The 25,972-nt window shown below is 69.1% G+C and overlaps 2 protein-coding genes across 9 annotated transcripts; both read right to left on the bottom strand.

Annotated features, from left to right (window-relative positions):
- Positions 1–138: 138 nt before the first annotated feature.
- CIRBP (cold inducible RNA binding protein) lies at positions 139–4,692 on the bottom strand. Of its 4 annotated transcripts, XM_070622245.1 has the most exons (9): positions 4,548–4,692; positions 3,477–3,585; positions 3,134–3,240; positions 2,920–3,058; positions 2,748–2,829; positions 2,605–2,675; positions 1,071–2,291; positions 377–514; positions 139–288 (listed from the first exon to the last, which is right to left on the bottom strand). In XM_070622245.1, exons 2-7 carry the CDS (start codon positions 3,577–3,579, stop codon positions 2,275–2,277), a joined length of 519 nt encoding a protein of 172 aa, XP_070478346.1. In that variant the 5' UTR covers positions 3,580–3,585; positions 4,548–4,692; the 3' UTR covers positions 139–288; positions 377–514; positions 1,071–2,274. The 4 variants fall into 4 exon arrangements, with proteins under 4 accessions (XP_070478346.1, XP_070478347.1, XP_070478349.1 ...); XM_070622246.1 differs by lacking the exon at positions 1,071–2,291; XM_070622248.1 differs by lacking the exon at positions 1,071–2,291 and having other exon boundaries at positions 139–285.
- Positions 4,693–13,754: 9,062 nt separating this feature from the next.
- MIDN (midnolin) lies at positions 13,755–25,770 on the bottom strand. Of its 5 annotated transcripts, XM_070622239.1 has the most exons (10): positions 24,626–24,781; positions 23,154–23,836; positions 21,313–21,959; positions 20,201–20,288; positions 19,948–20,010; positions 17,809–17,937; positions 17,410–17,724; positions 17,116–17,257; positions 16,599–16,859; positions 13,755–15,850 (listed from the first exon to the last, which is right to left on the bottom strand). In XM_070622239.1, the coding sequence occupies exons 3-10, from the start codon at positions 21,543–21,545 to the stop codon at positions 15,573–15,575; spliced, it is 1,509 nt and encodes a 502-aa protein (XP_070478340.1). In that variant the 5' UTR covers positions 21,546–21,959; positions 23,154–23,836; positions 24,626–24,781; the 3' UTR covers positions 13,755–15,572. The 5 variants fall into 5 exon arrangements, with proteins under 5 accessions (XP_070478340.1, XP_070478342.1, XP_070478341.1 ...); XM_070622241.1 differs by having other exon boundaries at positions 17,116–17,254; positions 23,154–25,770; XM_070622240.1 differs by lacking the exons at positions 23,154–23,836; positions 24,626–24,781 and adding an exon at positions 22,047–22,164.
- Positions 25,771–25,972: the final 202 nt, after the last annotated feature.

The raw sequence follows: 25,972 nt of genomic DNA, 5'->3' as shown, positions 1-25,972 counted from the left end.
GGAGACCTGCCCGAGGGGGCGAGGACGTGACCAGCGGGTCTTTCTGGTTTGGGTCCAGCTCACACCCTGAGCAAAGGCCGACAACGCCTTCTCTCCTGGACGCCGCCACCTCCCCGCCGCACCCACAGCAGACTCAGATTCCGGGTGGACACACCAGCCCTTTATTGCAGTCCGACTCCCACGTCCCGTCGCCGCTGTGGACAGGGGCTGGCCCCCGTGCAGGCCGGCACACACCGTTCTCCTGGGGCGACTCAAGCCCCGAGCCCCAGCCTCGCCAGGAAGCACCTGCTGGAAAGACGAGGGGTGAGCGCCGGCTGCAGCGGCGGGAGAGAGCCCACCAGGAGGGCCGCGTGTCGCCCCCAGGAACGGCACTTACAGGTGGCAGGCTTCCAGGACAGGTGGCTGCGCCTCCGACTCTTGCCCCCAGGTGAAGTCCCTCTTGGGACAGTGACCCCAGATCACCGCCGCTCTCGGTGGGGGCCACCGTTCTGAACCGCACTGGCCTCCCTTCAACCTGCCAAAGCAAAGGGGCATCACCCCCGCCGTCCCGGCCGCGCTCGCCGCTCCCCGTCCCGCCTCCCCCGAAACCCTGCGCAGCTCCTAGGAGGGTCTCAAGCTGGTCCTCAGGCCATCCCGGCAGCAGCCCGTCACGGGCGTGCCCACGGCGGCCTGCGCTCGCAGGGGAGCCGGGCCCTGCCCGTCGCGTGGGCTGGGGGCAAAAACGCAGGCGGCAGCAGAGACCAGGGACCTAGAGCGAGGGGGTGACTCGGGCAGCCCTCAGAAGCCCGTCGGCCGAGCAACAAAAACCCAAAAGGCAGGGCGTTCGGCGGGCTCCAATCCTGCTTACGGGCTGAACCCACTTGCAGGCGCGACTGCCCGGCCGCTGGCCTGGCCGCAGGCGGGAAAGGCAGACGGCCAGGATCGGACATTAGTGCTAACTTGATTTACAGAAAAGAGAAAACGAAAAACGGAAAAGCAAAAACCAGTCAGGGAGCATCCCCGGCACGTGACCGCACTGCCACTCGAGCTCCCGGCCCAGAGGGGACGCGGGCGGGCGCGGAGGGCGTTACCTCGAGGTCCAGGCTATCTCCGCATACGAGCTAGCCCAGGGAGCCGCTTGCGTCTCGGAGGTCTGCTGGGCGCACAGCACTTCCGTCCTCCGAGGGCAGCTTCTTAGGCTAGCGGAGAGCGCTCAGGACGTGGGGAGCGACAGCAGACCAGCCCGCCAGCCGGTCAGTCTGCGGCCGCCCCGGGACGCCGCGCCACCTGCCCTCCGGCCTGCCGCTACACTGAGGCGGTGGGGTCGGCGTCAGTGCCCTGCGTCTGCCGCCTCTGAGCTCGCGGCCCGCCCCGTCGGCCCTCCGGCTGCCGCCGCCAGAGGCCTCCCGGGCTGCCCTGCGGTCCGAGCCGGCCGCTCCCGTCACCCACCTGCTCACCCGACCGGACGGTGGCCGTCGGCTGTCGGAGCGCCCGGCCAGCGCCGCTTCTCCCTGCCTGCCTGCCTAGCTCCCTGCTCGGGCGGGCTGCGCGGCCCGCGGCCCGCGGTGCGATGAGGGAAGGGGTCAGAGCGCGGTTCGTTTCAGACGGTCTTTTAATCGGCTTCGTGAAGCCAAAGAAACTGCGTACAAGGATTCCTCAACCACTTCAATACAACAGCGACGGATGCGCACACGTCTTCCGGTAAAAAAGGACGATATAAATAAACATGCCCAGGGCCTCGCCAGGGACGGCCGCCGGCCGCGGGGGTGCGGGCCGGGCCTGGGCAGCCGGGCGCTCGGGGCGCCCCGGGCCGGTCCTACCGCGCTCCCCTGGACACGGACACGGACACGGAGGTGGAAAAGCCTCCGCTCCTCAGCTCCCGACCAGAGCGGATTCCGAGTCCGTTCGATCTCAAGGGGAAGCAAAGCGGGGCTCCCTGTTCACGGGCCGACCCCACTGAAAAGAGAAACCAAGAAGGCAACACAACCAAAAAACCCACACGACCCCCAGCCATCTTCCAGAAGCTCCTGGCTCACGGGAGAAGAAAAAAGCAAACCCTGAAGTGCTTTTCAAAACGTTCTTAAAAACCTCAAAAACGGACAGCACTTCCTTAAAGAGAAAAGTCTAGTGACGAAGCCGTCCGGGGGTCAGGAGCGGTCAGGCTGCGTCTGACAAGATGGGACGGAGAACTACAAAAGTGGGGTCGGGGAGTGTGGTCACTACACGTCAACGGCTCAGCGAAGCTCCCACAATCGTTAGGGACACAGCGAGCGGCACGATCTCGAGCAGCAGGCCTTACTCGCTGTGTGTAGCTGAGGACAGAAGCAGGCACAGTGTCAACGCGCCGAGCGCGCGGCGGGCAGCGCTCCCCGCCCGGGGCCTGGAGGGTCGGGCCGCCGCCTCGGGAGCCACCTCCCCCCGCGCCCAGCGGCCGCCTGCTCGAGGGTGAGCGCCCTGTGCTGCTCGGGCCGCCGCGTCCTGCCTCTCGTCGTGGGGCAGAAACAGCCGCTGGGACCGACACCCGAGAGGCAGCCCCGGCCCGCAGGGGCGAGGGCACCGACGAGGTCTGAGCGTCCCTCGCAGAGGCCGCCTGGCCCGACGGCCGGGCCTCGGGGCGCCACTTACCGTAGCTGTCGTAGCTGTCTCTGTAGGACCCGCCCGAGCTCCGGTCACCGTAGCCGCCGCCCTGACTCCGGCTGTGGGGGACACGTGGCGCTGGAGGGCACCTGGGACTCACCCCCCGGCCCCCCGCCGGCCCGCACCCTCACCTGCCGTAGTAGTCCCGGGAGCCCCCGTAGCCCCCGCTCCTCGACTCGAAGCGGCTCCCGCCGTAGCCTCGGTCCCCGCCGCCTAGACAAGGACACGATGGGCAATGGCCAGCTCCCGCCAGCCCCGCCCCGCTGCGTCCCGAGGGCCACGGGCCCCGAGCCCCGCACTCACCTCTCGAGAACCCGCGGCCCCGGCCTCGGCCCCCGCGGAAGAAGCCGCGGCCCCCGGCAGAGCCGCCGCGGTAGCCCCGGGAGCGGCTGTCCGAAGACTTGCCCGCCTGGTCCACGCGGATCTGCCGCCCGTCCACGGACTGGAGACCGGAGAGCGGCCGGGTCAGCCTCTGCGCCCCGCGCGCTGGACCCGGCCCCCTGCGCCCCCACCTCACCTTCCCGTTCATGGCCATCATGGCGTCCTTGGCGTCGTCGATGTTCTCAAAGGTGACAAAGCCAAAACCCCGCGATCGCTGGGTCTCCCTGTCCTTGACGACCACCACTGCAGGGAACAGCGCCGGGCGTCAGCCACTTGCCTGGGGCGCCCCGCAGGCCCGCAGCCCGCAACCCCCCAGCCCGCAGTCCCCCAGCCCCCTAGGCGCGCAGCCCCCCAGCCCGCAGGCCGCAGCCCCCCAGGCGCGCAGCCCGCAGGCCGCAGCCCCCCAGGCGCGCAGCCCCCCAGCCCCCGCAACCCCACAGGCCCGCAGCCCGCAGCCCCCTAGCCCGCGGCGGCCTCACCTTCCGAGATCTGCCCGTACTTGGAGAAAACCTGCTCCAGCGACTGCTCGTTGGTGTCGAAGCTCAGCCCCCCGACGAACAGCTTGCCCTCGTCCGACGCCATGACGGCCTGCGGGCGCGGGGACCCCTGAGACCCTACCCGCGGGCGCGCCCTCCCCGCAGGCTCCCTCCCTCCACGCCAGCCTCCCCCACTCGAGGCGAGGACCCCAAGAACGGCCTTTTTCCCTGGATCGCGCCGAATCCCCAACCCGGGAGCCGGCTCCAACCAGCCCGGAACCGGCGTGTCACTCGGGGCCCCGCCCCCCGAGACGAGGGCCACACCCCGCGCCGCCCCCAAACCTCGGCTAAGGGAGGAGGTGCAGGGCTGGACACCCAAGGAGACACCGGCCACCACGGTCCCCGTGCCGAGGGGCGCGCTCACAGCCTGACCATTGGGAAGCGGGGCGCGTGGGGGGGGGCAGTGCTTGGTCCACTGGGGCGGGGGTGGGACTGGGGTGCTGACTTGGAGAACCTTCCGTGGGCGGGGAAACCCTCCGCCCAACGGATCCGGGGACACAGATCAGATGGGGTGCCGGTGCCGCGACCCTGATCAGATCCGCCGGGACGTGGGGCGGCGATCCCCTCGGCCAGCTACCGCGGGACAATGGGGACACGGGGAGCGGGGGCACCGGGGAGTGGGGACACCGGCAGCGGGGGCACGGGGAACAGGGCCCCGCCCCGGGCCCGCCCCCGCCGCGCGCATGCGCCCCGCGCGCGCCCTGCGCCACTGCATCCGGGCCCTCGGCGCTCCCGCCATTTCGCTGGGCGCAGCCTCGCGATCGCGGCCGCCATTTTGCGGCGGCGCCCCGCTCACGAGTGGGCCCGGTCCGGGCGGGGGACGCCCTCCGGCCGCGGCTCGGCCTGGTCTCCCGCTGCCCCACGCCGCCGGCGGGGCGGACTCCACCCGGGGCCCGCCCCGGCACCGCCCCCGCCCAGGGGCGTGCCGCCGCCGCCGCCGCCCCGCCTCGTTCGGCCGGCCGCAGGCCGCCCGCCGCCCCGGGCCCGCGGACCCGGCGCCGCCAGGGCCCTCACCACCGAGCCGGGCAGGTCCCTGACGCAGGCGGGAAAACGGCACAGCGAAACGACCCGAGCCTCCTAACGCGCGAGTGAAGGGGGAGCCCGGCGCCCGGCCTTATGTACTCCGCCGCGGGGCCCCGCCCCCCTGCCCCGCCCCCGCGCCGCGTCGGCCAATCCCAGGCCCCAGGCGCCGCGGCCGCGCCTCATATTCATGATCAGGGGCGGGGCTTGTGCCAACCACGCCCCCTCCCTCGCGCCTGGGCGCCGGGCACGGGGATTGGCGGGGACGCGCACGGTCCGCAGACCCCGGCCCGTGCGCGGGGGGCGTGGCCGAGGCGCGGCGGGGCTGACCCACTTCCGCGTGCCCGCCCCCTGGCCTGCGGCGGGGAACAAAGGGGCCGACGGCCGCGGTTGCCAGGGGCCTGGACCTCGTGGGGGCCCCGGGTGTCGCTGGACTCCCGACCTTTGCTGTGCTCCAAGCGATTGCCGGCATAACGACCTCACGCAGCTCCCCACCCACCCGACCCCAGCTGTCAGACGCCCCAAATTCATCTGAACCTTGACCTCAGTCATGATAGACCTGCCAACATACACGACACTCCAGAGCTGCCAGGACCCCAACGCTCCTGAGTACACTACCTCACGCGATCGAACGACCACACCGCCCACCCAAACCCCAACAGTGAGACGCCCTCACGTACGTGGACCCCCATATTGGCCACGATCTCAATTCTTCCCACTTCCCAACTTTGGGGCACCCCAACTTCACCCAAACCCGAACCCACACCCACACCTAACTCCCACCCCAACTCTGACTGCACCCCGCCTGGTGCGGCGCCCACACCCCAACACTCACCCCGCCAGACACTTTTGGGCATCCTGCTCTAGACCACAGACTGACCCCCTACCTGGGCTCCCCAACTCACCGCTTGGCCCAGCCCTCTAGTCCCCACTGCACACCCATGTTCAGTGCGGCCTTCGGGCTCCCCGCCCCTAAGCGCTCCAGCCCCCTCCAGTACCTAGTTCTGCACCCCCAGAACCCACTCACTCCCCAGGGGGCCCGGGCCCGCTCTGCTCCTCCCCTGTATCCTTTTCCTGTCTAGGGGATCCCAAGACCTCTGCTACCGGGAGAACCTTTGCAGAGATCCTCATCCCCACGGCTGCTCCTGGGAGACCCCCAAGGCCACCTTATGGGAGTCCCTCTTGTGGCCACCACTTGCCCCCTGCCCAGCCCATGCTGCTTCCCCTGGCTTGGAAGAAGCTGCTGGGGACGCTTGCCTGCTCAGAACAGAGGCCCAAGCTATAGCCCTGCCCCAGAAAGTCTTCAAAAAACAGACCCTCTGCAGAAGAAGCGTGGCGTTTGAGAACAGACCCCTCTCCAACCCCCCACTTTCTACCCACCCCAGAGACGTTCCAGCCCCACTACAGGCCTCGGACTCGCTCCCACCCTCAGGTGGGGCTAGGCTGATGCAGCAGAGGATGTGGGGAGGGACAAGGTCGCTAGGACCCCTCCTCGGCTCAGGGACCCCTTCCCCCAGGCAGCGCTCATGACTCATGACTGCCTCCTCTGCACCTCGCCCCCCCACGCCGCGGCCCCCCCATGCAGCTCCCCGTCAGCAGCAGCCTGCTGCTGCGTCAGCCACTCACGCAGGGTGGTTATTAAAAGGAGCAGAGAGAGACGTCGGCGCTCAGCTCCCCCTCCCGCCGGCCGCCCATGGGGGCGCCTGGGGCCCGGCGTGCCCAGCCCAGCAGCAATGCCCGCGCGCCCTCTCTGATCTGCTCTCCCAGCCAAGTCAGGTCGCCGGCTCCTTGTCCCAGCCCAGGCCAGGGGGCCCTACAGCCGTGCCGGCCCCGATCCGATCCCTGTCTGGCCCCCGCCCCGCCCCCGCTGTTTTGTGGTTCTGAGTCTGCCTTCTCCTGGTTTTGTGAAGTGCCCTGGTTCGTTCATTCATTCATTCATTCATCCCGCCAGCACACATTCATTAAGCGTTTACTACGAGAGCCAGTTGCTGGGTACCAGGCTCCGCGTTGCAACCACGACTGTCCTGGGTTCCCATCACGGAGCGGGCCCCATACCTGTGCCTACCTGTCGCCAGGTGCGCTTGCACCGGCATTGCGTGGGAACTGTGTGCTTGCGTCTCAGGTGTGTCACTCGTCCCCGTACCTGTGTTTCCGCGGGTCCCTGTGACTCAGTGTGTAACCAGGGCCGTGCGTCCCCGTGGGGCGCTCTCAGGGGGCTGGGACCACCTTCGTCCCGGCCGCGGCCGCTGCGCCGCGCTCTCCCCGCCGACACGAGGGGGCGCTGCGACCTCGCTGTCACCGTGGCCGGGGGCTCCAGATCCCGCCCCGCGGTGCAGCAGCGGGCCGCGGGCCCCCGCATGCGGAGGGGTCCCTGGCCCGCCCCCGCGCCTCTGCTGCAGCGCCGCGGAGGTGGCGGGGGAGGTGGGGGCTCAAAATAGCTGCGGGCGGGGGCGAGGCTGCTATTTGCGGACGGGACGCGGTGCTCGCTGCCTGCCCGGCGGGGGCCGAGATTAGGCCGGCAGGTCCCGCGTGGGCGCATTCACAAGTCGCCGCTCCCCAGGCAGCCGCCAGGGCGGAGGGGGCGCCCGCCTCCTGGACCCCCACCCCAGCAGCCCATCCCCACCCCGCGCCGGGCGCCCCGCCCCACCGCGCCGGCGTCGCCATGGAGACGGGGGCGGGGCCGCCTCGCTCCCGCACCGCCCCCTCCGCCCTCCCCGCGGGGCCGGGCCCGCCGGACGCCGGGTCCTCCCCCGACCCCGGCTAATGACCGGGCGGGAGGCGGTAATGAGCGTCTGGGCCCGGGCCGGGCGTGGCCGGGATGAAAGGCGCGTGTGTAGGGGGGGACCCCGGGGCCGCGTAATTATCGCCCCCTCCCGGCCGGCCAGGCGGGGGCCGGGACGGTGCACCTGGCGGCCGCCCGGCGGGGGCGCGGAAGTGGGACCGCCCTGCAGAGACTCCAGCCGGCTCGCCTCGCCCAGATCCGCGGGGCCCGGAGCCAGGGTGGGGGAAGCGGAGACCAGATATGTGTGCGCGTTGCCAGGTGTGGTGCACATGTGTGCCCCTGGGCAGGGGACTCGTGGGTACAGAGACGGAGAAACAAGGATTCCAGGGGACACGTGCTTGTGTGGACACGAAAATGAGGCTGTGTGCATGTGTGCACGGGTGTGCATGGAACTCACACGGATGTGTGTGTGCACGTGCCTGTGCACACATGGAGACGTGTTTGCATGGCGCTCCACGTGCAGGAGCACGGGAGGTTGTGCGCGGACCCCAGAGTGTGTGCATCATTGGGACGAGAATGTGGGATCAGCCGGGGACAGGGCTGGGTGTGCGTGACTCCGGTGGGCCGGGACATACAGAGAATATGTGCTCATGGCTGGCGGCGTGACTCATGTCCCTGGGGTGGGCACGCGCGCTGTGTGTCAGCAGCGGCCAGGGCCTCCGGGAGCTACAGGAGGCCGGAAGCCAGGAGGAGGAAGAGTTAAGCTACCTCCCCCAGTTCCCACCTGCACCTGGAGGTCCCTAGGAGGCCCCAGGTGGCTGCCGACTGTGAACACAGGAGATTCAGCTGCCTGCCCACCGAGAAGCCAGGCGAGGCTGCACCCTGGCCTGTTCCCCTCCTGTTCCTAAGAGGAGGTCTCCACAGGGGAGGAGGACGTGCAGATGCAGGGCGGGGGGCACCTGGCGGGGCTCCCGGTGACTCACAGCCCAGGAAGGCGGAGGCTGCCACTCTTTGCTCCTGCCCAGGCCCCCACCCCAGGAGCAGCAAGGCCAGGTCCTGAACGGGCTGTGCTGGTGACTACAGTGCCCGCCAACTGCACACACACTCGACTGGCCGTAGACTGGGACACATGTCGTGTCCTCGAGGCCCACCTGTGGCTGGGCAGAAGGCCTGTGGGAGCCTCATGCCTGCCCCTCGGGCCACACATGTTTGTGTCTTTCCTACTCCTGATGCTCCTGAGACCTGGATGGTGACCCCTTCGACTGGGGGAAACTGAGGCACAGGCGAGCACACATCAAGAACATGCATTCACGCATACAACACCTATCAGGTGTCTGTGAAATGCCAGAGCTTTTGCACACTCAGAGGCCCCCCATGCTCAGCTCATGAAAACCCCAAGGCTTGCCCTGGAGGGAGCTGGGGGCATGCAACCCACTGGGTGTCTGAACCCGGGGAAGGGCTGAGGCCACAGCCCCCACCTCCAGGGGCAGGAGGAGCTGACCCCACCCGTGCCCTGGCCACTTGCTTGACCTTGGCCCCACATGCAGAATGTCACACACACACAGGCTCTCTGCAGGCACAGGGACAAGGACAAGGACCCCCGCCTGGCACCTGGGGCATCTCCAGGCAACAAAGGAGTGGCACAAATGGAGTGAGCGCCCCCTCCCCGGGGAAGCTGCTGGGGGCTCAGGGAAGACACCTACGTCTGCAGTGGGTCCGTGGGCACATCGGGGCCCCCACCCCCACGCAGGCAACACACCCCTGAGGGTCGGCCATGGCCCAGGTGCCCAGCTGTGCAGGTAGGCGGCGCCCAGGCCTTCCCTGGGCCTCAGGTGCCTCAGCCGAGAAGCGGGGGCGGCAGCAGCACTTCCTGGGGTCAGTGTGGGTGAGGAACCAGCAGCCGGTGACAAGCAGAACCTCCCGGTGCTTCTTTTTTCCCTTTCTTGGTGTCGCGGGACAAACAGAGAGTTGTCTGTGAGCCTGAAGAAGTCCCTTTTTCCCATTCCCAGCAGCGATGGGGCGCGTGAGGGGCGCGCCGGCCCCTGCACCTGTCCCGCCGCCGGGGGAGGGCGCCGCCTCGGGTGGCACGGCGCCTCCGAGGATGTGAGCGCCAGCTGCCTGGTGTGACTTTCAATTTTGTGGTTTTCTTAAGGGAGGTCTTGGCCCAGGGTGAGAACACGGTGCCGTTCGTTTTGAGGGTCACAGAGTCGATTGAGGTCGTGATGGTAGCAAAGCGTGGGTTGGGGCCGCTCTGTGGGGGAGGCAGGGGTTGTGTATGGGGGTCGCCGCGTTGCAGAGCCGGGAGCCCGGCATTCAGGCGGGGTCCAGGATCGACCCGCTGACTGTCAGGGGCGGCTGTAGGGGGCCCGTGTGGGAGTCGCGTTGTGCTGATTCTCCTGGCCTCTGGGAAGCGTCAGGGGTGTGGGGTGTGTGCAGCGCGTTTGCAGCCAGCTGTCCAGGCCCCCAGCTCCGCCTGCCTGCCGGGGACCCCGCCCACATTCCAGAGGGGTTAGGGGGTGCCACCCCGCCCCCCCCAGCCGGCTCCCGACCTCTAACCCCTGCCGAGCCCACTCCCTCCGTCCCGGGCACCTCACGCCGCAGCAGCTGGCCCCGGGGAGGGGCGGGGGCGGGGGCTGGAATGCGGGCCGGGGTGGGGGAAGGGGAGGAAGTGGGGGAGGGGGAGGAGCCGGCGGGACAGAGACGACGAAAATAGAGGGAGGCGGCCCGCAGAGATGGAGGGAGACCCAGACAGGAATAGTCAGGCCCAGAGACCGAGGGAGCAAAAGAAAGAGAAACGGGACCCGGAGGAAAAGAGAACTCCACAGAGGCCGACATGGCCGGGGACAGAGGCCCAGCAGAGGACAGTCGCCCAGGCAGGGCCCCAGGTGACGGCGGCCCCGCCCCCACCCACGGGCTGGGCTGCTCACCTGTCCCGAGTGACAGCAGAGGCCGCCTGTTCTCTGTCCTCCCGGGGCTGGGCGGCCGTGGGTGGGGCTGCGCCCCAGCGCCCTTGGTCGGGGCAGCCTCGGAACTCCCGTTCCCAAGGTGCCCGGGGAGCAGGGTGGGCCCGCCAGGCCTGGGGGGTGGCTGTGCCCGGGACACCTGCCTGGTGCTGGGGGGGCAGGAGCCGGCCCCGACGGGGCACCGCTCACTCGCGTCTCCCCACATGGCTCCTCCCTGCCGTCCTCCCCAAGCCACCCCCTGACCATGGCCCTCGGCATTTCAAAAACGTGAAGTCAGCCCCAATTACCCGCTTGGCCACCCCCGGGGGACTCTGGCCTCGAGCAGAAAGCGTAACCCCAGTGACCTTCTCCTGCCCGCCCACAGCTGCCTTATCACCCCAGGAGCGGCCCCCGTGCGAAAGCCACCACCCGGACCCGGCCTCCAGGCTGGCTCCACGCCTCGGCAGCCACGCCTGTCCACACTGCCAGCCTCGACCCTTGTCTCAGTCTTGAGCCCTCCCCGCAGGCGGGGACCAGCCGTGGACTGACGGTTTGGGCTCTCATCCTCCCCACCTGGCCGAGCCACTGCCCTTCACGCTGACCGCTGCCTCCTCTAGTGGACACAGCAGACCTGAGCCACAGCCAGGCAGCGGCGGATGGCGCCCTCCGCCCTCGTCTCTCCCTGTGCTGGCTCTGAGGCTGGCCGGGGGTCAGATGCTCACAGGGACATCTCCACTTTGTCCCCTTCCCCCAGGCACCCTGCAGCCCCCTTACCCACCACCTCGCTGTGAACCAGAGACCACCTTCTGCGAACGCCTCTCTGACCCTCCTTAGGCCTCCCCCAGAGCCCAGGCCGGGCGTCAGGCTGTCCGGCCACCCCCTGGATGCTCAGCCCTGTGCTCCCTTCACCTGCCGCTCCTCCTCCCTGGGGTCCCCATCTCACCCCCTGAGCCACAGACTCCGGGAGTCATGGAGTCACCGCTTTGGGTTCCTGCCTTCGCCTTTTGTTCATCCTCCCCACCTGACTTCCCAGGTGCCCCCTAAATGCATCCGCTTTCACATCTCCAGGCCTTTGCACAAGCCGTGACCCCCACCTGGGGCTCCTTGTCCTACACTTGGCAAACTTCTATTGCTTCGGCAAAGCCTCAGCCCAAGTACCCTCCTCCCGCTCGCCCCCTGTGCTCCTTCAGCCCCGGGGTCGCGCACACGCGGTCGTGGGGACGAGGCCATGCTCGGACGTGGAAGAAGGGTGCACGTGAGCGCACCGGGGCTGGGGGGGGGTCCACGTGCGGCGCCCCCAGGTACGCCCCCTCTTCCGTGCCGGCGATGCCGCCGCCGTCAGACCCTCGGCGCGCCTCCCGCCCCCAAGCATGCGGACCAGCAATCCGAGGGAGGGGACCGCACGCCCCCGCGCCGCGCTTGCGCACTCCGCGGGGGCCACTCCGCAGTCCCGCCTCCGGGAGGCAACTCCGCGCTGCTATTGGTGCGTGCGGAGGAGCGAACGGCGCGGCCACCAATGAGGCGTCCCCAGGTGGTGGGCGGGGCCTGGGCCTTCCGAGGCGCGGACGGGGGCGGGCGGAGCGCCCTCCCCGCGGTCACGTCAGGCTCGCTTCGCGGCGCGTTGCCTTGGAAACCGCGTTTCCATCCCCGCGGGTTTCCGGGGGCCGCCCCCTCCCATTCAGCTTTTTCCTCAATGGGGGGAGGGGGCTGTGCAGGGCCGACCCCGCCCCCGCGGTCCCGCAGCCCCCACCCTCTCCTGGCCTCAGTTTACCTTTCCGTGCCTCCCACTCTAACGTGGGCTGGCCTGCCGCCCTCTCGCCGTTGCACCCCTTCGGCTGAAGCCCCCCTACTCCACCTCCCTGCAGGTGTGCGCGCTGCGGGCACGCGCAGGGGCAAGGGCCGATGGCCGGCAGGCCCCACCCGGGGTGGTGTCCTCCCAGGCCCCCCGGGCGGGGCTGTGACCCTCGGACCCCAGGCTGGGGTGGGCTCCGGGCAGCAGGGCATGCCCCCCCCTCCCCGCAGCGCGCACCCCGCAGCGCAGGCACAGCCCCTGTGATTCAGCAGGTGCTCAGGCGACACCTCCCTCCGCAGCCCCCGCCCAGCCCCGCGGCGGCCACCCGGGTCACGCAGCCCTCGGCCTGACCCCCGGGACCCGGCTACGTGGGCGGGGCTTGACCTGAGCTGTCCCACCCACACCTCCACCCTGTGGGCCTCCGGACTGTTTGCATCCCCAACACTGAGGTCTGCAGGGGTCAGCCTGATCTGGGCGTCCCACCTGCCTGCAGTGGGCGTGCGATGATTTGGGGGTGACTGGGCCGCGGGAGGGGCGCAAGGGCCTCCGCAAGATGGCCCAGGACCCTCCCTGGAAGGTACAGTTTCCCTTTTCCCTGGGGTCCCGGGAGCCGGGGCTTGGGCCATCAGGAATGGGCGCGGAAGGTGGTGGTCGTTAATTGTACAAACACCTCCGATCCTTCTCTCTGGACCTGGGGTGTCTCATCCAGTGGGTGTGTAATTAGTTCTAACTCTAGGGTGGCAGCGCTCGTTAAGCGAGGAAATACACGTGAAACGACATTAAGTGTTATTACGATTGTCCTGTCTCTACCCAGCCCCAAGTGGATGGAGGTGGGACCCCACAGAGGACTCGCCCCTGGCTCAGTCCTCAGGGAGCCGCAGGCGGGCAGGGGTGGGAGATGCAGACTGAGGAAGTTCCCAGGCCGAGCAGGGGCGGGGGGAGAGGGGTGTTGCTGGGCAGGGCACAACCCGGGCAAAGGCCTGCAGGCTTGAAGCTGACGGTCGGGTCAGGGCTGGGAGCAGTGGAATGCAAGGCCGGGGTGAGGCCGGAGAGGGGCTGAGTTCACCCAGGGCCGGGCGAGGCGGGAGGCCTTGACCACCAGCCCCAGGTCCCCAGCTTGATTGGGTTGGAGGATTGAGGCCTCTGGAGACCCAGTGGCCAGGGCAGGGCCCTGGTGGTATTCAGGGGGAGGGGGCCCTGGTAGCATCTGGGAGGGAGGGGGCTGGGGTCAGGGGCCCACCTAGGCAGTGCCCCCATGGCTGGCCCCGCAGGTGGGCATACTGTAGGAGCGCCTTCCCCTCTCCTTGGCTGGGGAAACCAAGGCCCAGAGTGTGCAGCCATGTCTCCCTGGAGACGGTGTCCCATGGGCAAGTCCCAGCCCACTTCACAGAGCCAGGAACCGAGAGGGCAAGGCCCCACCCAGGGCACACAGCAAGCGGGCAGCCCCGTGCCCACACCCTGCAGGACTTCCGGCCTTGGGTACCGGGAAGTGGCCAGCCCCTCCCTCCCCCATTGGGCGGCTTCCTGTCCCCTCACCCCAGACCCGGGAGGGGGCGTGGGAACTGTTCCAGGATGCACTCCCCTCCCCGCCCAAACTGGGTGCCCCAGAACCTACTTTCCACCTGGCACTCCCTAAGGTGGTGGGGGACCCCAGCATCCCACCCCAGATCCCTCCTCGGAAAGACCCCCCCATGCCACTCCCCGATGGCCAAGACCCCTCCCAGGTGAGGAGGCGGGACATTCACTCAGTTTCATTTTCTGTTTATTCCTTGAAATCATGGTGTCGCTGTAGGTTTCTTTCTTTTCCAATTTTATGTTTTCATACAGGAAACTCCCGCAAGGTGCCGGGACACCCCACAGCCCGACCCCTGAGGGTGGGTAATGCTTTCTTGAGGGGTGGGCCCTGGCGAGGGTGGAGGGGGGCAGGCGGTTCCTGCCTTGCCTGGGGCCTCCACCCTCGGACCCGCGGAGGCACAGACGTTATTTAAAAATCGTTAAAAAAACAGAACACACACTTAAATAGGTCTTCAGGACAGTTCTTCAAAAACAAACGCGCCTCTTTTTTCTGCTTTTTTTTTTTTTGGAAAACGAAAACAAAACAACAAAATCCTTGACCCCTACCCTCTGACCCCTCCCTGCCCACCCCCCCACAAAAAAATTTACAGAGCTACAGTTAACAAATGATGTTCACATCTGAAACCATTAACTTTAAACATATAATGGGGGGGGGGTGAGGACCTGGGGTTCACCTACGAGTAGGAAGGGGTCGGGGGGACAGGCAGGGCATGGGGGTGTCGATCAGGACAGATGGGTGGGGCCAGGACAAGACTGACAGGTGGGGGGCAGGGCCCAAACATCTCCATTATCAGTAAAAAAAAAAAAAAAAAAAAAGTGAATGAAAGGAAAACTCCACCCCCATTGAAATAGCCCCAGTAGGGGGTCTGTCCCTTTGCCCCGGGGACCAAAGACCCCGAGGCCATGGGCATGAATGGGGGAGGGTCCAGATTAGACCAGCAGCGACCCCCCCCAAGGGGGTTAATGCTACACAGCGTGGCCCCTGCCGGGGGGATTCACAGATCAGCACCCCCACCCCTCCCTCGGCCAGAGGGACCCCCAGACAGTCCACAGGCCCAGATCCCTCAGGTTGGGCCGGGAGCAGGGCTGGGGGCATCTCTCCCGCCCCCCAGCCAATTCTCTCCCGAATTTTCAAGAGATTCCCAACCACTAATTGGCTCAGTCAGAAAATTAATAGTCTATAAATACCCCCAGCTCAGAAAAAAGGGGTGGCGTCAGAGGAAATCGCACAGTGCGTGGACGGCGGAGGCTGGCGGCCCGTCTGTCCCCTTCCCCCTGCCTTTCCTGCCAGGAAAGGGCCCCACACCCTGACCTGAACCCCCGAGCAGCCTCTGGCCAGCCTCTGCCCAGAAAAGGATCTTCCTTTTCTTTTCCAGGAAAAAGGAAAGTGGGAAAAAGAAACCAAGAAGAGAAAAAAGGACAGATGTGGAAGAGAAACAGTCCCTGGTCGGGTGCACCTGCGGTTCCCGCGTGTGGTGTGTAGGCGGCCGGGCCGGTGGTGGCCGGGGTGCAGGGGGCTCTCCTCCCGCCGCCCCCTCCCCTCGGCTGTAAAGTGCAAAATGAGGCATCTACATTTTCGACTCAAACCTGAAGAGAATGAGGGAGGGCGGTGGAGCGGAAAGGATGGGGGAGGCCTCCTCGTCTCCGCGTGAACCATCTGGAAAGACTGCTACATATTTGGAGCTCGGGAAGGTGGGTGGTGAGGGACCTGGCGCGGGCCAGGCCGAGGACGGGAGACGAGGATGGGGCGACGGAGGAAGCAGGGGCACGTGTGAGCTGAACCGAGGAGGCAGGAACGCAAGTCCACAGAGAGTTCGAAAACCATGGTGAGAAGTGAAATTAAAAAAAAAAACAAAAAAAAAACCCAAAACCAGAAGGACGCCAGCCGGGGAGGGAGGGGCCTCCGGCGGCGCCACCGCCATGGCCACCGCCTGCCCTCCTGCGCTGGGCCCCCACGCGTGCGGCCACCGGGGCTAGGGCCACGGTTCCTAGGCCACCACGAACTCTGACTTGATGTCGGGGTTCACTTCTGGCTTCCAGACGGAGTCCTCGAAGTCGAGGCCCAAACCGGCGGCCTCGCTGGGGCCGCCACCCCCGCCGCCACCGCTGCTGTCACTGCGGCCGGCCTTGCGGCTGGGCGGCCAGTGGTAGGGGCCGCGGGCGTCGCGCCGGGCCTTCCTGCGCAGCCGCTTCTGCTGCAGCAGCAGCTGTAGCCGCTCCACTTTGCAACGGGTGGCGCGGTTTTCCGTCTGCCGCAGCCGGTCTCCTGTGGGGGGTGGGGGGGAGACAATGACTGTGAGTGACCCCTGGGCCCTCCTCCAGGAGGCCGGACACCCCCAAATACCAGGACCCCCAGCAAATGCCCTGGAGACCCAAGCACAGTCCCTGGACGCTCGCTCCGGCCAGGAGCCGGTCAAGAGCGTACGCTGAGTCTGGACCCTGGGAGCCGCCATGAGGTCATTAAAACCTGTCCTTGCGTCTACTGCCCCGGTGTGCCAGGAGCTCCGTGAGGGCGGTGCCCGTGGGACTCAGCCACCGTGCAAATTAACTGGAGCTCGAGCCCTTGGGGCCCCTTCCGTGACCAAACAGAGAGACACGCAGGCTCGTGCCTCAGTTTCCCCTTTGTGACCTGGGGCCGGGAGGCAGAATGGCATCACTGTTCCGCCCAAATCGGGATGTATTGGGGGCACACAGGCTGCCCCTGCGCAGGAGGGAGGGCTCCGGCCCCCTTCTCGGCCTGACTCGGCCATTCAGAGGCTCCGTGGGCCATCTGGAGAAGGTGCCCTTGGGGGGGCGAGGAGGAAGTGAGGACGGGCCCCCCTCGGGGAGGCACAAGGCCACTTTGTGCCCCCGACACACATGCTCCCTTCTCTCCAGGCTCACGCAGGGCAGGGCGAGCGGCAGCTGGAGGGCCCCCTGCCCCCCGGCGGGTCAGCTGCTCTGAGCGGCGCACACAGAGAGGCCTTGAGCGCCCGAGGGTGGGCGGGGGGTGGGGGGGGGCGTCGGATGCTCACCCGGGGGCTTGCACACACGGGCCTGGCTCAGGGAGGCCGGGGCCGTGGCCGCCAGCTTCTCGCAGGAGGTAGTTTTGGGGGCGAGGTCCGGGGCGGGCGAGGCAGGGGAGCACTGGGCATGGCAGCGCAGCTGCGTCAGTGACGGCGGCATGCCCTGGTAGTGCCGCGTGGCGCTCAGGAGGTCGTTGAGGATCTGTAGGATGGTGCCGATGTCCCGCCGCGGCCGCCCGCTGCTGTCCTGGCAGTTGGGGTGCAGCGTGCCTGGGGAGGACGGGGAGAGATACTGGTGAGGGCCCACCTGAGCGGTGGACGCCGGGTCTCACGTGTACAGCAGGACTCCAGGCCGGGAGCAAGGGACGTGGGGACTCGCACCCAGGTGTGTGGACCCGTGGCCCTCTGTGCAGTCACGCATGTGCATGAAAACCCCCGGGGCAGGACGGGTAAGAGCACGTCTCCCACCAGGTCGTGAATGCATGTGACGGCTCTGGGAGACACCTGTGGGTGCCGTGACACCTACCAGAGAAGGTCCCTGAGAAGACCCCGGGGGCGTGGTTCACGAAGCTCTCGATGACGGCGCCGGGTTTGCGGGAGCGGGAGGTGGGGCTGCCCCCGGGGGTGGACGTGGGGCTGGTGCTGGCGGGAGGGGAACAGTCCATCTGCTGGTGAGAGCCAGGGGCCGGGCGTGAGGTTGGGATTCGAGGACAACCCCAGTCCAGGGTCTGGACGGGCCTCAGGACAGAGGACCCGTCTGGGGCTGGAGCCCGGCCCTCCCGGCCTCCGGGGGTCCCCGCCCTTCAGGTCCCTGACTCACCTCGGGGCAGGAAGCGGAGGGCGAGTGAGATCGGAAGGAGCCGGCTGTGACGGGCGAGGGAGACGTGGGGGCAGGGCTGGTGGGCACCGGGGGGACGCGGGCGGCGCTGGACACCGGCCGGCAGGGAGAGGGCACGGGAGTGGTCATGCTGGGGTCCCCGCGGGCGGCGGCAGCGGCGGCGGCGGCCGCGGCCAGCACATGGCGATGCTGCAGTGGGGCATGCTGGGCGGCGAGTTGCAGTTGGACGAACATCATGTGGTCACCCACTCGCAGCGCCAGGGTGAGCGGTGAGCGGCCCGACAAGAAGTCACTGACCTGCAGAGAGCGGCTCGTCAGCCCCGGGGTCCCTGTCCGTGGCGCCCCCAGCCCGGCCCGGCCCGGCCCCCCGCGCTGCGTGACCTGGGGCCTCTCGCTGCCCCTCTCTGGGCTCTGGGGTCCCTGTCGGTGCCACGAACGCTTAAATAAAATGAATCGGTATTTCCGGAAGCCGGCTCCGCCAGCCCGGCCCGGCCCGGGCGCTGCTGGGGGCTGTGGGGGACAGAGGCGGGTCAGACGGGGGGCCTGGCCCTCCCTGGCCAGCTTGCTTCTTTCAAGGGGAAACTGAGGCCAGAGGGGGCGGGGCCCAGCCAGCGGTCACTGCCCTCCAATAACCCTCACCTCGTACCCTTCCCCCACTCCTCGGTCCCCAAATCCCATCTGCCTTTGAATATGGAAGGGGGCCCTATCTCCAGCCCCCCCCAGTCAAGCCACCCGGGTGGCGAGTGGGCGGAATTCCTGAACAAATTCTTCGTCCTAACCTTTGCTTTCTCAAGATAAATATTTATCTGTCCTGGGCGGGGCGGAGGCCGAGGGGGAGGCCTTGCCACTGGCGGAAGGGGGGGGGGCCCTGACCGGTCCCCTGGGGCCTCGACACAGCATGCACAAACGTGAACCCTCAAATCTGGCTCCCTCTGTGCAGCGGGTGAGGGGGTGCATGTGACCCCTGGCCGTCCTGCCCCTCCTCTGGGGCCTGGCCAGCACCGAGCTCTCCCAGGGGCCGGGATGGGGGGGGCGGAGGTTTCTGAGAAGTGACACAGGCCGGGATGACTCAGAACCGCCGCCTCCTAGCTCTCCGCTGGCAGCGGGCTGGCGTAACCTTCTCTGCTCGGGGGGCCGTGGGGAGGAGGCGAGGGAGGCGGGCAGTGTGCAGCCCTCACCCCCCAGCCCAGGCTGCAGGGTACCCCCCCACTCCCCTGGCCCCAGAGCCACCCCTTGCAGGAAGGGCCTGGGGTGGGTTCCCAACAGCAGCTGGGGTGTCCCCCCCCCACACCCGCCACCCTACAACTTCCTCCCTGGGGAGGGAGGACAGGCTGGCATGACTCGGTGCCAGGCGGGGAGACAGCCCTGGGAGCCCAGTCACTCCGCCCAGCGCCCCCCCCATCTCCCTCCTGACGCAGGCACCCTGGGGCGGATGTGAACCCAACACGCCCCGGGCCCCCCTGCCAACCGCAGCCCCCCCAGGAGCAGGGAGTTCAGTTTGCGTCCGCCCCAGGAAATCACGTGCAGCCCCTAGCCGGCTGCCGGGACCCCCTCCCCTCCCGGGTGTCCTGCTGACGGCAGACCACCCAGCTCCAGGCCCCCTCCTCCGCGCTAGCCCGCCAGAGAGGGCAGGATGCTACACGTCGGGGAGGGGGCGAGGGCCTCGGGGCAGGAGGAAGGGAAGCCGCTGAGCAGGTTTCCTGCGGCCAGCCCAGCCGAGGAGGACGGGAACCCGCCCACCCTCTCGCCCGGGCGGGCGGTGGCCTGCTTCCCCCACCCTGGCAGCGGGCGGATAGCTGAAGCCTGTGTCACCCTCCTGGGCGGAGGGCCCCGCCACCAGAAAAATGAGGAAAGGACTGAGAATGAAAAAAAAGAAGGCAGCGACTAAGCCGGGAAGCCGGGTGTGGGCCAGCCTCCCTCCTGGCAGGTTTCTAAATATTTTCCTAACATCCTGTCCCAGCGTTGCTGGCCCTGGGGCCCAGCGCCCCGCCCCCCCGCCCCCTTTTGGGGCAGAGAACAAAGGCCAGAGGGAGGAGGAGGAGGAGGAGAAGGAGGGGTGACTCCCCACCCCTCACAATGGGGTCACCCAAAGGCGGAAGGAGTGTCACACAGGCTGGTCCCTCCCTCCCTTCCCCCCCCACCAGCAGAAATTAAAAAAAGATTGCTCTAGAGAAACCACAGCGGCCTCGGAGGGGCGCTCGGTGGCTGACCGTGTGGGCCTGGGGACGAAGGCCGGTGCGAGCGCGTGGGCCAAGGTCACCCCGCAGACAGCCTTGTGAAAGCTCGCCCCCTCCCCCATGGCGGCCACCGTGGGAGAGAAAGCTCTCAAGGTCAGGTGGTGAGTGCTGGGGGAGGAGGAAGAGGAAGCGGGGTGACCAGGCCAAGCTGGCACCAAGGCGGGGCGGCGCGTCCCCTCCCCTCCCCTCCCCATGGGCCTCCTGGGAGCACAAACAACCCCCAGAGCCGCGGGGCACGGGCCCTGCGACCCCATGGGCTAGGAGGGGCCGGCGCGACTCTCACCTGCGTCTCGGTCAAGCTCTCCAGGGCCTGCATCACGGACTGTTCTGGCCGGGACGCCTGAGACTACAAAGACAGAGGGGGGGAGACCCTGAGCGTGCGTCCTGCCCGCGGGGTCTGGTAGGCCCTGCTTGCTGGGGTGGGCTGCCCTGGAGAAGAAGGGGACCCAGACGTGTGTGATGGGGACCGAGCTCGCGTGGAAGGGGGCTGCGCGCCTGTGTCGGGGCCTGCGGGGCTCACTGCCCCAGCCATTTACCATGAGGCCCGCCTCCACGGTGGGCACGAGCGTCAGCTTGCTGCCATCCCCCACTCCGAACTCCTGCAGCTTCCCCGAACTGAGCCGGCTGGGGGGGGAGGAAGGAAGAGGGTGAGGCTATGCGGAGACAAGGCAGGGACGCGGAAGCGGAGGCCGCAGGGGAGGGCTGTGCTCCCACCCCCACCCCTTCCTGGCTTCCAGAACCAGAGCTCTGAGCGTGGGGCGGGGGGGAGGTCCTAGGTCTGGCCCTGGGAGCCCCTATGCTGGCGGCTCGTACCTCTTCTCCCCAGGAACCCCAACTCTGCACTGGGGCACCCCCTCTGCACCGCGGCAAGGCACTTTTTCATCATCCCGCCCCAATGCACTCTGTGCTACCCTCCCAGCACCCCGCGGCCAGCCCTGCCGGTAATTCACAGACTCCGGCCCCGGGCTCGTCTTTGTGGGCTCCGAGGGGCTCAGCCTAGGGGCTCGCCCGGCCGGCTCCCGCTCCTCCCTCCCTCCCGGGCGCAGGCCGCCGCCGCCGCCCAGACAAAGGAGACCCTCCCCCTCCCGCCCCTCCCCCACGGGGCCCCTCCGCTGGGGATGGACACTGCGTGTCCCCGGAGGCCCGCGGGGGGAGGGCTCCCCGGCCTGGAGGCGATTTAAATACCAGGGGGGAGGGGGAGGCTGCGGGGAGCGCTCGGTGGCGAGAACAAAGGGGGGCAGGGAGACGCAAGTGGGGGGAGAGACAGCCAGACGCAGAGGGGGCCGCCGAGCAGATGCGGAAGCCGGCGGGGACGCGGAAAGAGGCGGCGGCGGCCGCGCCCCCCACCCCCGCAGCCGGGACCCCCGCGCCGCCCCGGGACTCCTGCCTTCCCGCGAGGGGGGCCGCGGGAGCCCGGCCGGGGGCGCCCTCGCAGCCGCCTTTGTGCAGCGACCCCGGGCGGGGGAGGGGGCCGCGGCAGGCAAGGCCGAGCAGAGGGCGCCCGAGAGCGCGCGGCGCGCCCCCGCCCCCCGTCTGGCCGCCCCCTTCCTTCCCTGAGCGGCGCGCTCTTTGTTCCCGCCCGGGGGCCGGGGCCCGAGGGGGCGGCGGGCCGGGGGGCGCGGGGGCCGGGGCGGCGCGCGGTACCTACGTGTCTTTGTGGAGCAGCGCCAGGCGCTCCTTGGGCACTTTGAGGCGCTGAGACAGCCGCTTGCGCAGCCCCTCCACCGTCTCGTCGGGGGGCACCGAAAGCTCGTAGCGAGTGCCTGTGGTGCTGTGGATGGCCAGGCTCATGGGCGCCGCTTCGGCCGCCGGGCCCAGCTCGCAGGCGCCGCCGGGGGCCCCGCGCCGGCAGCTCCGGGCGCCGCCGGGCTGCGGCTCCATCCCCGGCCCGCGCTGGGGGGCTGCGGTCCGCGGGGCGCCGCCAATCCTCGCCGCGCCTCCGGGCAGGGCGTGGGGCTCCCCAAACCGGGATCCTCGGGGTCCCTGGGGGCGGGGGGCAGCGCGCGTCCCCGTCGAGAAAGTCCCAGGAGCGGAAGGCAAGTCAGGAATCAGAAATCCGAGGGGCGCTCCGGGGTCGCGTCGGCTCGTCGGGGCGCCTTCCGAGGGTGCGGACTGCGCTCGCGGCTCCTTTCAAGGGCGGCGGGGGGCGGCCGAGGCGCGGCGGGCGCGGGGGAGGGTCCCGGAGGAGGGGGCGCCGCTCGGCTGGCCGCGCTCGGGGCCGTCCGCCGCTCGGGCCGCGCTTCCCGGCGCGTCCCCTTCCTTAGCAACAGCCGCCGCCGCCGCCGCTCCGAGGATCTGGGGGTGAAAGTAACAAGAAAAAAAAGTTATAATGTATCAACGTTCCGAGGGGCGGGGCGCCGCCCCCTCCCATTCACTACTTACTCCGTCGGCGCCGCGCCGACCAATGGGCGCGCGCCGAACGCCGAGTCGGCCGCGAGCGCCGGCCAATGGGAGCCGCCGCGGCGCTGCCCCACGTGGCCGCCGGGCCCGCCCCTCGCCCCGCCCCTCGCCCGGCGGCCAAGCAGCGCGCGGCGGGGGCGGGGCTGGCGCCGCTCCGCCCGCCCCCGCGCCCCGCCCGCGCCGGGGGCCATTCATAAGGCCGGGCGCCCGTAACAAAGGGCGGGCGAGCAGGCGGCCGGGGGCGCGGGACCCCGGTCCGGGCGGCGCGGCGAGGGGCGGCGTGGTCCCCGCGCCGGGAGGGGCAGGAAGCCGCGGGGCCTCCCCCCGCGCCCGTCCGGGAAGCCGCCGCGAGCGGAAGCGGGAGGCGATCCCCGCGCCTCGTGGCCGGGCCCCGGCGGGCCGGCTCGCGGGAGGGTCGGCCGGGCCGGCGCCCCCACCCGGGGAGGAGGGGGCGTGAGATCCCGGCGAGGGGCGGGGCCTGCCACCCCCACGACGGTGACGTGGCCCGGGCCGGGAGGACCCCTCCCGCGCCGGGGCCACCTCGCGTCCCACCCCCGTCCCGCGGGTCGGCCCGCTTCCCGAGTGGCGCCCGCCTGAGCCGTGACGTGACGCGGCGTCCCCGGCTGCGTCCGCACGCCGCTCCGCTCGGGGCTGCGGTGAGTCAGCAGCGCCGGCGCGCCCTCTGCCGGCCCCGCCCGGGAGCGCGGCCCGGACGCCGGGGAGGGGGCGCGGGGCTGCCCGGGGCGGGGGGAGGCCGCCGGGGCTGCGGGCGTGGGGGCGCCTCGCTCCGAGCGGCTGACCTCTGGGTCAGGAGACGGGCTGCACGGCTGGGGAAACTGAGGCCGAGCGGCCACTGGCTCAAGGTCACTCGCGGGCAGGGGGAGTGCCCGGGGGGGCGGGGCGGGGGCTGAGGTCCCGCCGGGGCAGTGTCGGTTGCGACGAGCTCCTCCCACCCCACGCTCCGGGGGGCTTCCCGGTACTGGAGACACCCCGCGTCCTGCCTGCCCCGAGAACAAAGAAAAGTGGGGCGCGCTGAAAGCCTGGAGCGGAGGCCCCCTCCTCGGCCTCGAGGTTCCGCCCCGCACTCACCGGGCGCAGCCAGTCCGAGGTCCCCACGGTCCCGAGCGAACCCACGTCCGGGCCGAGCGCGCGGTGGCGGGGCCGGTCTGGGGCAGATCGGGCGGCCCCGAGCCTTTATCCGCGCCGCCTTCCCTCGGGGTGGAGTTTGGGCGAGCAGGCGGCGGGGGGCCGGGCGGGCGGTGACGCAGGCCGGCCCCCGCCCCTGCCTGCGGGCCAGGGCCCAGGGGCGCCGCGGGGCCTGGGCTGCCCGCCCCCCAAGCCTCGCCCGTGCAAAAGGGGGGCGCTCCTTGAATGCGGCTGAACTTGGGGTCACAGCCGGCCGCGTCGCCTCGGATGCACCCGTGTCGGGGTCCCCGGGACGGGGTTTCGGACCGCACAGGTCGGCTCCCTGCCCCACCCCCTTTTCCTGCCCTCCCAGGCCCGGTGCTTCCGCGTGGGGGGGCGGGAAAGGGGTCCTGAGTCAGCGGCCGTGGTCCAGGAAAACAGGCCGGAGTCACCTGCCTGGAGTGGGGCTGCCCGGGCCAGCTGCCCGGCAGCCTGGCCTCCTGCATCCCTTAACGCTGACCTCAGAGGGCATTTTTGGAGCGACTAACCTGCGCCAGGCCTGCCGTGTGCAGCTAGTCACCCGCTGTGCTGTGTGAGCTGGGAGGTCATTGGCCTCTCTGAGCCTGTTTCTTTGTGGGGAGCAGGGGCTGTAGGATGAAGTACCAGAATCAAGAGGACTGGCTCTGGGGCATGGGGGCGTGGGACCCTCACCTAGGCCCAATGACATTTTCATCACTCATTAATGGAAGCTCACAGGCTGGCACCCAGCCTCCAGGGTGGACACAGTCACCCTAACCCATCTTACAGATGGGGAAACTGAGGCCACACAGCCATTGACAGCAGAAACCTGGCCTGTCCTGTTTCTCCCTGTGGGCTGCCCTGGGCAGGGGGCTTTCGGAGGAAGACTATGGTTAGGGTGGGGGCGCTGCCCAGAGGAGGACCCCAGGCTCTACTCCCCCACCCCTGTCCGCTTATCTGGTCTCTTCTTATCTGGCCTGACCACCCCACCCCCACCCCGGCCCCTCCCAGGGCTGTGTTCCTCTCCAGGCCTCCATCCTGCTCCCACCCAACGCTCCGGCAGTGTCTAGCCCCCCACCCTGATACCGGCACACCCAGACACTCCCAGCGCTGTAGGTTCCGGGCGAGCCCCTGGGAGGGGGTCACCAGGGCAGGGCTTGAGGGGTGGATAGGAGTTTGCCAGGCGAAGATGGAGGTGCTCCAGGAAGCAAGAACAGCCGGTGCAAAGTTCGGAGGTTTGAGGGAGCACACAAGACGGGGTCACGGGGCCGGTCAGCTCCGCTTCCAGCCGGAGCCGTGGGCCCTGGAGCCGGAGCACGTCCAAGCTGCAGGGGCCCCCGGAGCCGCGGGGGTGCTGGGGCCAGGGTTAGGGTCAGGCGGGGAGGACAGAGCTGTGTGACCTCAAGGGGCTCTGAGACCTTGCATCTCTGGTGGCAGCGAAGGGGGGCCCTCCTGTCGCACTTGGTGGGGGCCGCTTGCAGGAGGCCCGGGGCCTGCCTGCCTCTGCGGGGCCTGCGAATAAACCTGCTAAGTCGACAGCTTCCTGCTTTCTTTCCTGTCTGGTGTCCTTGCGCTCCAGTGCGCAGTCCCAGGGTGAGCACACAAAAGTCACGAGGGGACCCCCCCTTCCCGAGAGGGGGGGAAGCCTTGGGCAGCGGCCTGCCCTGGCAGAACAGGTCATGACCCCCTGTTCCTGGCCCTGTGACCTGCCCCACCCTGGGCCCCTCCTGCCCCAGGACATGGCCAGGCCAGCACGGGCTGTTCCCGCGGGCCCGAGTGAGGCACGGCTGTCCCTGAGGCTCACAGCTCCCCAGGGGCCTGCGCTGCACTGTGCTGGGGGGGGGGGGGCGTCCTGAGCCTGACTGTTTCCCCAGCCAAGAGCTGAGGTCCCTCAGGGCACGAGGGTGCAGGCAGGGGGTCCCTGGTTTGGGGACACTGGTCCAGCCGCCTGGTGAGGATGTCCCCCGCCCCCCTCACTACGTCCTTGGTCTTATTTATAGCACCTGGGGTGGCCAACAACTCTAGGACCCAGGCTCCGAGCCCAGGACATGGAGGGGTGGGGCTGCACCTGTGACCCTGTGGCCTTCCTGGGGAAGTAGAGGCCAGCTGCCTGGGCCTTGCTGGCGAGGAGCAAGGGGAGCCTGTACAGATATGCCCAGCAGCTACCAGCTTGCCTGGACGCCTCGGCACTCACACCTTCCACCGTGTGGACCCTTGAATGCGGCCATGAGACAGTCACTCACATGGGACCGTGACACACGAGTGCACGCCCCAACCGTGCTGACATGCCCTGCGGTGACCTCCCCGTCACCTCCTGGCTGCCAGTGACACACAGGGAGGCCCTGGCTATCCCACACACTCACCCTCCTGGAATCCCCAGCCGGCCCTGCTTGGGCTCAGACTCCTGCCCTGAAGCCCCTGCCCGCCACCTGGAACATGGAGCCAACGCCGGACCACCCCGATGCTTGCAAAAGTGAGGTGGGCAGCATTGGGGCTTCGCCAGGCCAGGGCCGCCTCCGCCCGGCCGCCCCGCCCCATCTGGGGCAGGCCCAGGGGATGGGTGCCACAGAGGTGCCAACACCACCAGGGATGGGCGGCTAGCCAGCCCGGGCCACCCACGGCCAGCAAGTGCAGGGCGGGGCCTCCGTGGGAGCAGGCAGGACCTGCCCCTTCCTAGGCAGGCGGAGCCCCAGGTGGCCTTCCAGGAGCTCGGCCACACCCCCCACTGCCCCCAGGCCTGGCGGGCGCCTTCACCCATCCACAGA

This window comes from Equus przewalskii, chromosome 6 (genome assembly GCF_037783145.1).
Source record: "Equus przewalskii isolate Varuska chromosome 6, EquPr2, whole genome shotgun sequence".
NCBI classification, from domain to species: domain Eukaryota; kingdom Metazoa; phylum Chordata; class Mammalia; order Perissodactyla; family Equidae; genus Equus; species Equus przewalskii.
Note: the sequence above shows the minus strand (reverse complement) of the source record. Positions and strands in the feature narration are given on the sequence as shown.

Excerpts from the sequence above, each read along its gene's own strand:
- CIRBP (XM_070622244.1), bottom strand. The coding sequence starts at position 3,579 with ATGGCGTCGGACGAGGGCAAGCTGTTCGTCGGGGGGCTGAGCTTCGAC. Across the intron at positions 2,830-2,919 it reads GGGCCGCGGGTTCTCGAGAG|GCGGCGGGGACCGAGGCTAC; the intron begins GTGAGTGCGGGG and ends GTCCTTGTCTAG. Across the intron at positions 2,676-2,747 it reads TCCCGGGACTACTACGGCAG|CCGGAGTCAGGGCGGCGGCT; the intron begins GTGAGGGTGCGG and ends TGTCCCCCACAG.
- MIDN (XM_070622239.1), bottom strand. The coding sequence starts at position 21,545 with ATGGAGCCGCAGCCCGGCGGCGCCCGGAGCTGCCGGCGCGGGGCCCCC. Across the intron at positions 20,011-20,200 it reads CCGTGGAGGCGGGCCTCATG|TCTCAGGCGTCCCGGCCAGA; the intron begins GTAAATGGCTGG and ends CTGTCTTTGTAG. Across the intron at positions 16,860-17,115 it reads CTTCTCAGGGACCTTCTCTG|GCACGCTGCACCCCAACTGC; the intron begins GTAGGTGTCACG and ends CGTCCTCCCCAG.